Raw genomic sequence first — 14649 nt, forward strand, 5'->3', positions numbered from 1 at the left:
CAATTAATTTTGTTAACTCAGTGAACGATCCTTGGCACTTGCAGGGATTTACTGTAAAACAACAAATGATTAGACGACAATAAAAAAGGAGTGAAACAAAACACTTTACACATGCTGAGATGGTCAAAACTTCTAAAATGCATGTCCAGAAAGTAACTTTGGTGCTCTCACTGCATTTTGCATGAGACTAAAGCAAAGGATTGTAGCACTTACAATGAAATGAAGTCCACTATTTTCTTCAAGCAACTTTTTTTGCATGCATTTTTTTAAGCAAATTTGAAGTAATTTTTTTTACTTTCATTGTTTTGCATCTCTGAAAAAATGGTGTTGTGATGCACGTACCCGGATAAGCTATTAAAATGTATATATTTTACTTAAAACACTGGATATCCAGCATTAAAACAAATTTATTTATTTTATTATTATTTATTCAAATTATTTTGGGGAGGATTAAGATGTGCAGAGTCAATCACATCACCGTTCACTATTACTAAGGCTTGGACATTGCCTACAGTTTTATCTCAGTCATTTTAAAACATTCAAGACATAGTCACACAGTATCACAAATTGAATCCGAACGAATGATGCTTACAGCATTCCCACTCATAACGATACTTCGAGTCGTCCTTGATTGAACCACTTGTTGAAAGTGTGATACTTTGCTTATTGTCAATCACCGAACTTGAAGGCGTCGCAATGATTTTCTGTGAAGATCTGGCAGCTCTGATATGATTCATACTCTGAAACGAAACAGGATGATTTGTAGATATTGTATGGTGAGATGTGCCACATTGCATCATTGGTAGGATATAAAATCTTGGTGAGCCGTGACGGCTACTTACTTGAATGACTGAATTCTTGCCGCAGGAACCAAAAATCTCCAAACGTTCTTCTACAGAGGAAAATTCATTCCACGCTCTGAGCGTCACCTGCAGAGCTCCTGCAGAGGAAACATACACAAAATCACACCAGCCAGTCAAATATGGGCATGTGCAATACATTTCTGATAAGTTGCCAAATTAATTACTGTTATTACATACCTTGAGATGGGTGTCTTAAATAGAAAATTCCCTTGCTTGTAGTCATTTCTCTCGTTACAGAGAATGAGATATTGTCTCCTGCCAGATAGAAAAGCAGAAGAGCAGGTGATCCCCTTTCAAGGGAAACACCAACAGTAAATTCTGCTGGAACTGAGCAGGCATCCATGTCTGTCAACACGGAGGCTTGAAGTCCAGCCAATTTCTCCATAACACACACCTGGAACAAATTTACATTCATTAAGCAAACAACATTTCAAGTGAAAAAGCATTGTCTTTGTATTTTTGTTTCAGAAAAAGTTTCACGTTAACATGGCAACTTTTTTAAAAGGATGTCTTTTTACATAGAAACAGCAAAAAGTTTTCATGTTAGGCCACTAGTTGAACAATAGATTATAAACATGAAGAGATGAACACAGCACATTGACTTGTTCATTGTTGATTTACCTGCAGGTCTGTGGACACCTTGGGGAATGTGACCAAGTTCGATGCATAAAGAGTCAGGTGGTGGCAGCCGGGGCCAATTTGATTCACCACGTCTCCAGACACCGTGATGTTCTGGGGAACATTTCCTTTAACCACAGACAAACCCGATAACAACTTTTCTTTCCTTTGGACTCTGTAGGTCACATTTGTACCTGAGGGAAAGAAAGATACAAGGTAAACTATTCAAAGGGGAAATAGAATAACACGTGGAAATGGATGCTTTCACATCCTGAAAGGTTAGCACACCACAAGCTATTATTTATCACAATCATCTTGATGTCCACCTGCTTTTACTTCCATCTGGATGTGTAGTGCTGCTCCATACAGGGCTTTGCAGCTGGTTTCAGGAAAGGAAAGGTTTCCAGCAAAGCATTTGATGACACCAATCTCTGTGATAGGCTCTTGGATGGTGATTATTTTCCAGGCTGTGCTGTGTATAATCCCAGTGATGCATTCAACTGTCACAGTGAATGTACTTGGACGAGTGTATTTGTGCACCACACTGTGCTCAACCCTGAGAAAATACACCAAAAACAAACAGTAGTAACCACTCTGGTCCTTTCTCCACATGAAGCATTCATCAAGGTTGATACATGTTGAGATGAAAAGACATTTCTCACCACTGCGTCAATCTAACTTTTTAGAAGAAAACCATTTTGCACATATCTTAAGAGCATGGTAGAACCAATTATGATTTCTGGGAAAGCATGTTATTTATAGTGTTTTCAGCCAAATAAATAAATATCTGGCATGCCATAATTAAACATTAAAGCCATAAAATGGTCTCATTATGTAAAACCATATGCACATCAACTTTGTTCCAGGATTCACAAAATGAAAACATTTTTAAATGTGAAACAGGAAATTCTGCATTGAGCTAAAAACTGAAGATAAGGGTGAAAAAAGGCTAAGCACATGAGATTAAAGTCAAATGGGCGAGAGCTGCCTGCCTCATATCGTTCAACACAAGTGACAATGCATTAAAATCCTATTTATAATCTAAAGTTATATTTACATATATTCAGAATTGTTGCTATCATAAACGACATGAGCTTATTAAATCTAAGATGTACTCGGGTATTAAAAATTAAATGCACTCACTACTTAAAATTGTTTTTTTTATATCTCCATCAAAAATAACACATTTCTAAAACATTCACCATCCGATGATATAATCATATGCAATACCACTTGAATTAATGTGAGTGGTGCGTGTATACTAAATTGAACTGTGAAGCGAGACCAGACCGGCACAGAAAGAAAGTTTTGATCCTTTTGATGCGGTTCCCTGATCTGGAGCAAAGTTTAAAAGAAAATCAAGAGAAAACAAATCAAAGCTTGGCTTTGGTTGATTGGGACTGCTGTTGTGAAATAACTGCTCGGACAAATCAAGCGTGTAAAAAGTACAGTGGTGGTATTTGTACAAACAACTCACCAACTGCTGATAAAATGAAATACAAAAATGTGTGAAAACTAGAAAAAAATTAAACTTTTTTGTTGACTGCATTGATTATAATCTGCTGCAAGAATACAGTCTTCTTGAATACCATTATGTCCTGTGTTTAAACCTCAATCAAGACGTTATTCTGAAGTGGCACGAGACATGCTCTTCACTCAGACCTGGCAGTTACGTTAGAGCGTGAAGAACATGGAAGGTGAAACATTTCACAGTTTGTTCATATAAGAGAAAATTCTGCTTTCCAGGGTCACTTAAAACATCAAAACGTTTGACTCAGCACAAGTCCTACTCTTGTCGACGTTAGAGACAGTCTAATTCACGGGCAGAGGGATTTCAAACCCGACAACTGTCCCGAACAGTTGAAAGTGTAATTTGTAAAAGATATTTTCTAAAAGAAATTGTTTTGCATTGTAGGTACTCGTCAGAGAGACAAACTAATGCAGCTGATGCTGTTTCTGCTGCTTTGATTTGGAATGATTCAAATTCTTTCAGCAAAAATGAAAATATGTATTTTGTCTCAAAAAGTGCTCATTCACAACAGAAAGAGCAATTTTTGCTCATCTGCCTTCTGATTCTTTCTTTTTCGTTTTTCTTTTTTTATATATAGTTTGCACCTTCAAGCAGTAAAATGTGTGAAAGATTACTTTATTTTACAATCTGTTGAGCTTTTGCTGCCAGTTGTAGCAAAATCACCAAAAACTGCTTTTTAGATCACATGGCAGAAGTGTTACGTGTGATTTATTGCAACATGTGTTCCCTTTATGTGATGACTTTGTGTTTTATATACGCTGCATCATACAGGAGGTGTAGTTTTCTTAATGTTGTCCCTGGGCATAAAAACATGTACAGTATGCAAGGCTGGCACTTTCTTTTTTTTGTTTGATTGGAACAATCGTGATGGCAATGATTGATCCTTCCTTCCTTCCTTGCTCCCTTGCTCCCTCCCTTCCTTCCTACAGAAGATACCCTCATCTGAGGTCAGAGGATGTCATCTCTTGCTGACCACAGCTTGAGGAAAAACCCCTCTGACAATTACCGAACATAGCTCCTCATTGAGGCCAACAGAAAGTCCCCTCCATGGCCTCTCCAAACTCCTACACTACAGATTTTGTTTTCACAACTGCTACATCTGCGGCCCTTTGAGCCTGCAGACACCAGTCTGCTGAGTCCCCTCAGTCAACCATACCCTAAAGGCCTCCTTTTTCAGCTTGACAGCTTCTCAGGCTTGTGTCTTTGGGTTGCTGCCATGGCAGGCACCAATGAGCTTCTGGCAACAGTGGCACATACATAGCTGCTTCCACAGTGAAGGTCTTGCCCAATTGGACTTTATGTCTTGCGCCTCCTCTGGCACATGGGAGAAATTTTGACCAAGGTGGGAGTTGAATTTATTTTGGAGTCCTCAGCTAGCCTTCCCCAGCATCAAATCAAACTTTATTTATATTGCTCTTTTAGTACAATGAAATGCAGCACAAAGTGCTTTACAGGTTACAAACAACAATAGAAACATCCACCCCCTTCCGTTGTACACACATGTCAAAGATAAGTAAATGAATAAATAAAGATTCTACAATCCTACAACAGGTAAACAAGAACATTTGTTGAAATGTCTTGCAACTGCTTTTAAAAGCATGAACATTCTCTGTAGACCTCAGGTTTTTCCAACAGGCTGTTCAATAAACATGATACGAAGTGCTGGAAAGCAGCCTTAACGGTGGGAATGATTAAAAGACTGGTGCCGGAGGACCTGGGGGAACACAATGGTTCATAAGATAACTGTAACTCTGTGAGATAAGAAGGCGCAAGACCATTAAGACTTTCAAAAACCATTAAATTGGGATTGAGAAAGCGCTCACAGAGACACTCATTGAGGATACTGACATTATAGATTATGAAAACATTTTTAGGTTCTGTACATTTCTGTAAGATTGCATAACACAAAAAGGAAAGCGCAACAGTTCACAATAGAAATATTTTTGCACCTCTCTGCTGTAAACACGACATATTGAGGTGGGCAGAATATCCAAGAGTTCAAAATTTAATCTGTTCGCCACATGGTGTGAAAAAAATGCAATGATCATTATTAAAATTACACATCTGAGCCACACAATGTCCACACTGCTGCCTGCCTGAGAGGGACAAATTATAGCATTGCTGTACATGATGTATATCTGGGTAGAAGACAACCTATTCTTAGAGGCCACGGGTTAGCACTTAGTGCTGTGTGATCAGGAATGTCAGCGTCTCGTGGAAAAAAGGGGCGATCACACGTAACTCGGGCTACAAACACTGAGCTTTTCAACTGTAGCAAAATATTGTTATCGTTCAGAAAGCATGCCGTGTGAGTGGAGAAGAGTGAAAACGAAATCATTATTTCGCTCAACAGCACCACTAATGTTATAACTGGACAACTGGTCTCTTCCTCTCACAGCTTCTGCAAACACAAAAGTAAATCTCCCCAAAGAGTTTACTGTCCCTTCATATCAATTCGGCAGAGCTTTGCGATCAACTCACTGGTGATCTCAATGCAATGCCCCTGATTTGAATTGCATGTGTATATACATTGGGGGTTAAAGTAAAGACTGGTGATGAGTGGTTGAAGAATACTTTGTGGCTTTGTATTAGCAGTAAACATGTATCCCTTTTAAACTAATTCAGCAAGCTTCCACTACTATATGTCACATTTAATCATAATTATGGTACTTTGAGACGCCAACATTTTCTCAAGTGGTACAAACGATAAACACTTAAGGTTTAGAAGAAAATACAGACAGAAAACTACAGAACTGGAGATAGTGACTGGTGAAGGTGAGTTGATTAGACAAAGTGATATGAAATGCCTCAGATCATTTTTGCAATCAAATACCAAGTAAAACCACAGCTGATATCACCAATATTGACACCATACTGATACCTGGTACAAATGCAGAATGTGTGAGGGTAACCATAAGTTAATCTGGTACGACACATCAGTCAAAGGTATTTTTTTTTATTTACATTATAGCTGCTTATAAAGACACCAAGTCAAAAACGACCTTTTTTTAGCTCCCAACATAATTTGCCAATCGCCTATCACATGTAACACAAACATTTGATGGAGAAAAAAAAAACATACTTTAAACTAAATCTCTCTTAACGGATATGTCCCGTCTCTATAAGAAAAGGCATAACTTTTTGCTCAGGCCCATTAGAGTAACTTGACCTTCACACCTTTAGATGCATGGGTTTTCGTTTCAATCCATAAAGCACGGAAGTATTTTCACTCACCCCTGTGGGCTGGGCAGATAAACCACATGTCCATCTCCGGTACTGAGCTCACAGCGAAGGGTTCCCTGGGATCCACGTGTGAGCAATTTCACTCCAATGCGTACGTCATGGAAAACAGCAGCTACTGTGTTCACTGTCAGCGTGAGGCCTGATAGGGAGCGGGAGATGATCAGAAATGTGGAAAAAGCTTCAGACACATCATCTTGTTAGACAGCAGAAAGCCTCAGATATGACACGGTCATTTACTGTCAGGGCATCAGCTGTTATTTTTCTGACAGTCTGGTTGCAGCATGTCAAATAATGTGATGTGATCTTATAAACAGACAGAATGAAGGTTTTTTCATCACTTTGTCAACTGTAGATATGTAATGCATATTTTCATAGTTCTTTCTCCTGGGTTTACCAGGGACATACAAGAGTACAATGAATCAGCCTTTTCGTTTCGTGGACTTACATTTCATTATGATTACTTCAATAAAAACATAAATGCAACACTTTTTGTTTTTGCTGCCATTTTTCAAGAGCTAAACTCAATATCTAAGACTTTTTCTATTTACACAAAAGGCGTTCTCCCAAATATTCTTCACAAATGTGTCTAAATGTGTGTTGGTAAGCACTTCTCCTTTGCTGGGAAAATCCATCCAACAGCAAGATTATTGCACAGGAGTGCTTTTGGCTGGCCACACGAAAAAAAAAGAAAAGAAGGCCACTCTAATATGTTCAGTATAGTATTCATTTAATGTCTTCTTTTTCTCGTCATAGTTAGGAAAAAAGTTAATCAGAGCTGCACATCACCAAAATTGTGCCATTTTCACATTGCAAATACTAATAATTGAGGCTGGATTGTAACAGCTGTGACTTACTGTCTTCACAGTGGTAGTCCACAGACAGGTAGCTCCTCAGGTCAGGACACGGTTCGCCAAACGAGCTCACGAGCTCAGCAGTCCTGCACAGCTGTCGGCCGTTGCAGTGAGCTGGAAAAAAACAAGACAACATAATCAGTTACTGGGAAGTCGCCCAATTGTTTCTGACAGTGTGCTTGGGTTTCTCTTAATCTTGAAGGAAAGTATTCGTCTCAGTGAGATATTGCAGACCCAACAACAACAACGTAAATTCACATTCACTCACTGAGAAGTGCCCAATTATATTATGCGTTAAACTAGTTTGAGATTTTTTTTTTTAGACTGTGCTTCTTTTGACTTTCTTCTTTTCTCGCTTTCTTGCTCTGGTTGGCCATCAGACTATTTTAAAATAAAAAGTGTTTTTTAATCTTCTTTACCCAACTGACACAGATGACAGCGCGACTCTAATGGAGACTTCTTCCTGTTGAAAGGGAAACTTTTCCACACAAGATTTGCTCAGGCAGGAATTTATACTTCCTTCATACATAAATTGCACGCACTCCGGTGCAAAACTACAAAAACCCTAAATGTCACGGTGAAGTCCAATGTTGTTTTGTCAGTATTTGTTGAAATGTAAAGCTGTGTCTGTGAAGTGAAGTGAAGAACATACAGTATATGCAGTGACAACAGAGGATTCTTCTGGTACATAGGAATCAGGTTATATCTAGTACAGTTGTTTTCATGTGATACAGTTGATCAGGCTTTTCTTTAAAAAAACAAATAAAAAAACCCAAAAAACGTCATAGTTATGGTTTTGAAGTGATCTTGCAGCAATGGGGTCTGTTTAATCTGAACTAATCTGAAAGAATGCATAAGGTGTTCCACAAAGCTCAGTCATGGGTCCTGTTCTGTTTGCACATTTCATGAATTTAGTTGGGTGGAAAATTGTCTGCATGCTAATGATGTTATTTGAGATTGTGCGTTAGATACTGCACAGTTTACTCTAACATCTTGAAAACATTCTTTTACTGGGGCTGAACCATAATGTGGTGTTTAGCACCCTTAGTGCTAACTCAGAGTTAGTACCTGTTGTTAGTCCCATTTCCTCACACAGGGCAAATACTGCAGTTTGACGTTGATGGCTCATTCTGAATGTGAGTTACTGTCTGTCTCTCTTTGTTTGTCTGTGATGGACTGGGAATCTATCCAGGGTGTGTCCCGACTTTGCCCATTGACAGCTGCCATCAGCTCCTCCAAAGACAAGCCTGACATGGATAAGGCAGCGTAGCAGATGGATCAACTGTTTTGTTGATTTATAAGTTGTGCCTATTATCGATGAAGTCATGGTGCACTTTGGCATTTGTATTGCTGTGAATTTTTGCCAGATTTTGCGGGAAAACAAAGTCAAAATATTGGATTTCTTAGAGAGTTCTTGTTGAGTCACTTTTGTAAACCGGTTTTCAATGAACTTGTGCCAAATCATAGCATGCAAACCACTGTGGAAAGGTATCAGCTTTGTTTATTGTTTATCGTGTGTTTCCTGGGTTTATCCTCTATGTCTAGTTGTGATATTTATATTTCATTCTCCCCAGGAGCTTACCTCTTGTTGCAGATGTATGTCTGACTCCACCCTTGTTTGCCTTGCACCCTCTACTGTTGGCAGCACTGTGTTGTTAAATCCCACGTTCAGAGTGTTCGTTCCAGCCTTTCCCCCCCTCCTTGCTTTGTAGTTACCTTAGTCCATGTTTAGTCACAATTTTATTTAGATCTTTGAGTGTGTCTGGCCACATTTTCCAATTGCTCTTTTTGTACCTTCTCTCCATTCACATGAGCTGAGTGCTGAGCCAAGTTTGATTATGTTGCTGTCGTGTCTGATTGTTGCACTTGGGTCCGGAGTCTCGCTATGTCAACCAGAAGTGCTTCTGAAACACACTTTCTTAGATTGTGGTGACATCTCGTACAGATATGTTTGGGCACCAACTTTAAAACCACCCGATGCGGTCTGCTTTCTACCACTCTTCTAACACGCTTTCAATAGTCATCACTGCATCCTCTACAAAAAGGGTGGGGGTTGTTTCTCTATGTGAGGTGACAGTTTTACATGTGATTTTCTTTTCAAGACCCTTATTGGAAAGTTCTCTGCATTTATTGGTTCCAGACCGTGATGTTCCCACAGTCAACCTCACTCTAGAGTTTGAAAGAGCAGTTCTTTTTTGTACCATCAACACATCATGATGAATGACAAGGTGATGCCTGGTCATTTTAAATCTGTAGTCTCAGACCATTTTACCTCTGTTTATGCCTGTTTTTAACAGAATCTAACTCTATGGCATTGTAAATTTGTACTTTGCCCTCAATTGTAGAGCTTAAATTAGCCAAATTAAACAAAAATGATAAATGCGTATTTGCACATCACTAATCTGAAGTCATATAATAGCTCTCCTCTATTATGCAGTTGTTCAAAGCAGTGCTGTCACACCACCTTTAGTCAAATGAAAAAATGCATTTTTACATTGCAACATTTTTCAAACTAGTTATAAGATTAAATCAAAGAGAATTTGAAAAAAAAAAAATGAATCATGATAGATTGTTCAAAGCAGATGAGGTAACTTGTCTAAATAGGGTCAGTTGAGTCAGTCATACATTTCTTTTAGGAAATCTGGATCAATACAAAATATCTCTGAATGACTACAAGTGCACTGCAGCTGCAGGTAGTATCAAAATATCAGTATTATAGTGTAAATTGATAAGAATATCGTTTATTTAGTTAGTTCTTGAAGAGCTATCATCTCCTTGTTCGGTGCTTGATTGACTGGCACAACTTTGTATTTGAAATGTGTGAACGCTCTTTCACAAAGAAATTAGTGCCAGATGGTGAAATACGCACAGCTATCAACCAGCATTACAGCACAGTTAAAGGCACTTAAATGTGACTACAATTTAATAAGAAAAATCCTGAATTAAGCATGCAAGTCATCTTGTTACTTCAGATGTTTATGTGTAAGCTCATGTAATGGATGTATGAGATTACGCTAACATGAGCAATAAGTAGTTGAGATCATTATTATTTAAAAATGACAAACAGAAGTCAGCAAAGTCTGGTTGAAATTAAAGTTTTGTATTTCAATGAAAAGTGAGACAATAAGAGGAAGGAGGAAGGCGAGAAGGTTCATGGACTCAGTGAAGGAGGACGATGCCGTCAGTTGGTGATAAAATAAATATTGGGGAATATGATCCTCCAATAGGAAAATGGCAAAAGAAGGACAAAATCAACTTGTAGTGTGCAGACTAATAAGGCAGGTGATGTGATGAGGTTGATTTAGTTTTACAATAAATGTGGATATACAATCGTCAGGCGTGATATAATAATCAACTCTCTGATATTATGTCAACTTTTGCTGCCAAAACAGCCTGAACAGCGTGAACCCTGCAATGTTTCTATCAAAACCAGCATCAACAGAGATTTAAAATACAGTTTCTTATCTGCATGATTGCACCACGCAGGTCAGCTTTCAATCGCCACACACATCAGTCAGCCTTGGCTGCCCATGAAGCCGTCTACAGTTCACTTCTTTTCCATCCTTGGATCACTTATTATCGACACTGAGCGGCAGGCTTACAAAATCTAACCCTCGTTAAACATTTTTTTATGCTTCTAACTAACAAATTCCCACCATGACAAACAAATAAATAAATAGGCTTCTTTGCTTTACCTGTCGGTTGTCATAAAGTTATGACTGACTGGTGCAGCTTTCCAAGGGAATTGTGCTGTTCTGATCCATTTTGTGATGGAAGGTAACTGACTGGCAAGGCTGCACACAAGCTATCGACTGTTTTATTCATCTGCAGTCCTTTTGCATGCAGGTAAAGGCCACAGTTCCCTGACATCTTTTACAGCGGGAGCAGGTTTGGAAAGCAAATGAATGGATGGTCTGCTTCTAGCCTTAGTTCAATGCTTGAGTCAATATTTGCTCTAAATAGAGGGATATCACTAATACATCCTTAAAGCAATTGGGTTCTTAAACCAAACTGTCCTCGTGGGGAATTTAATTGTTTCAAAGATTTACAGTGAGGTCATGTGAAATGATCAAGTACTTCCTGAAAAAAGGTAGGGTTCATCTTTTGTGTGGTTTAAGTGTTTGTTTGAGAGGACCTATTATTAATCCACTGAAGCAAAATGTTATTATGCAAACAGAGCAGTTACATGTATGCAAGCGAAAAATCACAAGTGAATTATAATGACGACAACAACTAACTCTTAATGAGGTTATTTCTGCCGTTAATTGCTTAAAAAAAAGAAAAAGTTGTTTTACCTGCAACTGATTCTACCACGTCCACCCATCTGCACTCATGTTGCATGGACGTTGTGGCAGTGAATAAGGATCGGCAGTAATGAGGGTTAAAGCGGCCGTAGAAACATTGGTCTATCATTATCAGCCGACCAGAACCACACTGCAGAATAATGTCATTATTCCCACACACAATGGATCTGCCAGACTCTGAAAAATCAGAAAACAAAGGTAATTGATTGTGGAGTGACTCAACTTAAACGTGGGAATACATACCAAACTCGCATATGAAGGGACGTTTTTCACCGCAGTCCTTTGTGGCTTTCCACTGGAAACCTGAGTTTCTGAGTATATGTCCGCAGGCTGCCCCCGGCTGTGGACTGCTCACCCACTTTGAATAGGACAAAGGCGAACCATCCAGCCAAGTAAGAGGACCTGAGGATGGATAGGATGGCCTTATCATATCCAAGACCAAAAGAAAGTAGAATTTCCAACTCGAGCTAGAGTTTTCATGTATAAAGTCCAGTAATAAACCTCACTACTGCCTTGAACCTGCCTTATTTGTTCCCTCTGGGTGTAGAGCAGTGACTGCAGAGCAGACCTGCTGTGATTCACTACCATGTTGTTCAACATGCAGTTTGTCTGATTTGTCAGGGCATTGTGAGCATCGTCTCCAGTCAAGTGTGTGTTTCCACAGGATGCATTCACAAACGTACGTAAATGTGTAAATGCAGCAGACAGACGAACCATTGAATCACTAACTTTGTATTATTCACCAGTTAAATTGTTAAACATGTACTGCCACCACATGATTAGACACCGACTCTGACGATTATTCAGGTTACACAAATGTTTCTGGAAGTTTCATTTCTTTTTACCGTACACTACATACAGTGATAAAATTTCTTTCACTGTATGAACGGCTCAGTGAATTGCAGGGTCATTTTTTCATATTCATTGAACTAAGAGCGGTTGTCTTCACACCTCAGCGTGACCAGACTTCCCTAAATTGATCTTAACAGCTATGACCCATTTCAAATATAGATTTCATTTTCATTATAGTTTCTCACAGTCTCGCAAATGGTTGTCGATTTAACTACATTTGTTTCCTGTAGATGTAAACTTTTGTCTGTCTTCCTGAGCAATAATGTAAATCTCAGTATAAGGCTGAGCCTGGCAGTTGTCCATCCCTCTCTTTTCATCCACCTTACCTTCATCGGTGAGAGACTGTTGCTTGCTTTGCGCCACTCCGAACCACGCATCCTTGGTGGGATCCAGGTGACCTTGAAGAAAACTCTGAGTATCTTCATCAATGATGAAGGCAAGGTGACCCCCCCTCTCCTCACACTGAGCCTGGGCCATAAGAAAAGAGTGCTGCAGACCCACGAACTCAAAGCAAGAACCTCTAAAGGCTTTCTGATTTTCTGCGCAGGAAATATTGAAGCCTTCATTTTCAGCACGAGACCCACAGCTGAGGGTCAACAAGATTAGCAGGTACAGAAAGACCCAGCACATCCTCTCTGCAACCACCTGAAACAACCAAAAGAAGGTTATTCTTTTCAACTTCCCAGAGGTTCCAAAGATATTCACTCTAGTAACATCCAGTTTGTCAATGCGTCTCTCTCACTCACCTCCTCTGGGCTCTATGAAACAATGTTTACCTAACCTCCAGAGTCGCTCCAAGACCAATGAATGCACTGCCTTTGTACACAGCAACAATGAAAGCAAGAGTAGTTTCAGCTAAATAGCAGGGTAATTGTGGTTTTTGTTATTCCAGCTATTTGAAAAAAGTTAAATTTTCTTATTGATTCACAAATATTTTTATATATATGTATTTTTTTTTCTAAAGATGCTTAATGGTGATTTATTGGTAAAGATTAAGCCAAAAGGTTGTCATGAAAAAGCATCTAAACTGCAGAATAAAGAGGAAGGCAACAGATGATGAAGTGAAATCATACATTTAGATAAATATATCAAATGTGCTCTTTTACCCAGACAAGTAGGACATTTTTATAAAATCATGAAATAGTCGGATTTTCATTGTTTCTCAAGGAGCCATTTAAAATCGACCGCTACATTGCACTGAACATAGTTTGTTGGATCCGATATGATTATCAATAGGCTGCCTTGTAGGAACTGAGGAAAAATGTCCTGGTTGGGACCAATATGAAGCGGAGTGCACAGTTGAAAAGACACTCGTTGAATTACTAGTGTCTTTATGACACTTTTATTTTATTGTTTATCTTAGTACAATGAAAAACCAGTGAGAGATCATTTGTTAAAGATGGATTTTCTAAAACGAGCCAGTCAGAGTCTTATCTTACAGTTTTTATTCACTTGTTTGTCCAGTACGACTTGAAAAAAGCAATTAATTAATTAATTGATTAATTAATTGTGTTGTTGTATTCAGATTCTTCATACAGAAGAGATAAGCAATACTCATTTCAGTTTTTTTGAGTTACGGTGACATTTCATTAATTGAAAAAAGACTATCTTCTTCTAAATAACTGACACAATTTTATATAAAATTATTGATTGGGTACTACTAATACTACGCGACAATACAACATCAATGTTATTAATGCACACTAAATTACTGTTCAGTATATGTTTATTTCAGTTTTTAAAATACTAGTGATTGTAATGTAGTTCTAATCGAGAGGAACACTGAATGAAACAAAATCATCATCTCATCAGATCTTAGGCAAAAACGCATCGCCATTTCAGAGAAGTTTCCCCGTTTACTCGTCAACGTTTTGAAAACTACGCTTGTATGCTTGCATGTTTAGGATTTCCTCATGATTTCACGACTTATAAATCGAGTTCCTCTGAGACTTTAGCACAGACACTTCTTCCCTGTGGGCAGTTAAAAAAGCTTTACTGATGTGTGATGACACAGAAAGAGATATATCAATATATAACAAGCTGAGTACTCCATTACAGACGCTTCATGTGGTGTTTCTCGCATGAAAGTAGCTCAAATCAACCGGTCCATGAAAAGCGAGGCCACGCCATGTCGGCATTTAGTGCGATCAGTAATATAGGAACTACGTCTCTGCCGCTGTCTGCAGCATCCAAGCACTTTTATAGAAGAGGCGTAATAGTTAACAAACATATCAATTAAAAAGTGTTACATCTGTAGAGAAATTGGTCAATCACACGTTTTAAATCCAGTGTGCTTTGTATTCCTGCTGTCATAAACCTGTTATTTTGGTCCTATCAGTCACTTTGGAGTCCATTTCCCCGTAGTCCTGTTTATCGCTGTTCTGGTG

At 38.7% G+C, this 14649-nt stretch overlaps 1 protein-coding gene across 1 annotated transcript in view; it reads right to left on the reverse strand.

Annotated features, from left to right (window-relative positions):
• LOC308118702 (polycystin-1-like protein 2) overlaps positions 1-12892 on the reverse strand; it is a gene marked incomplete at its 5' end in the record, with an annotated part of 39897 nt that extends 27005 nt beyond the window's left edge. The window contains 8 exons of the mRNA XM_080478212.1: positions 843-940; positions 1041-1257; positions 1485-1675; positions 1808-2037; positions 6247-6394; positions 7110-7220; positions 11654-11812; positions 12589-12892. Coding sequence (XP_080334338.1) covers positions 843-940; positions 1041-1257; positions 1485-1675; positions 1808-2037; positions 6247-6394; positions 7110-7220; positions 11654-11812; positions 12589-12892 — 1458 coding nt within the window. The remainder of the gene's footprint in view (positions 1-842; positions 941-1040; positions 1258-1484; positions 1676-1807; positions 2038-6246; positions 6395-7109; positions 7221-11653; positions 11813-12588) is intronic.
• Between the last annotated feature and the right edge of the window lie 1757 nt (positions 12893-14649).

This window comes from Lipophrys pholis (genome assembly GCF_963383615.2).
Source record: "Lipophrys pholis genome assembly, chromosome: 13".
Classification (NCBI taxonomy): domain Eukaryota; kingdom Metazoa; phylum Chordata; class Actinopteri; order Blenniiformes; family Blenniidae; genus Lipophrys; species Lipophrys pholis.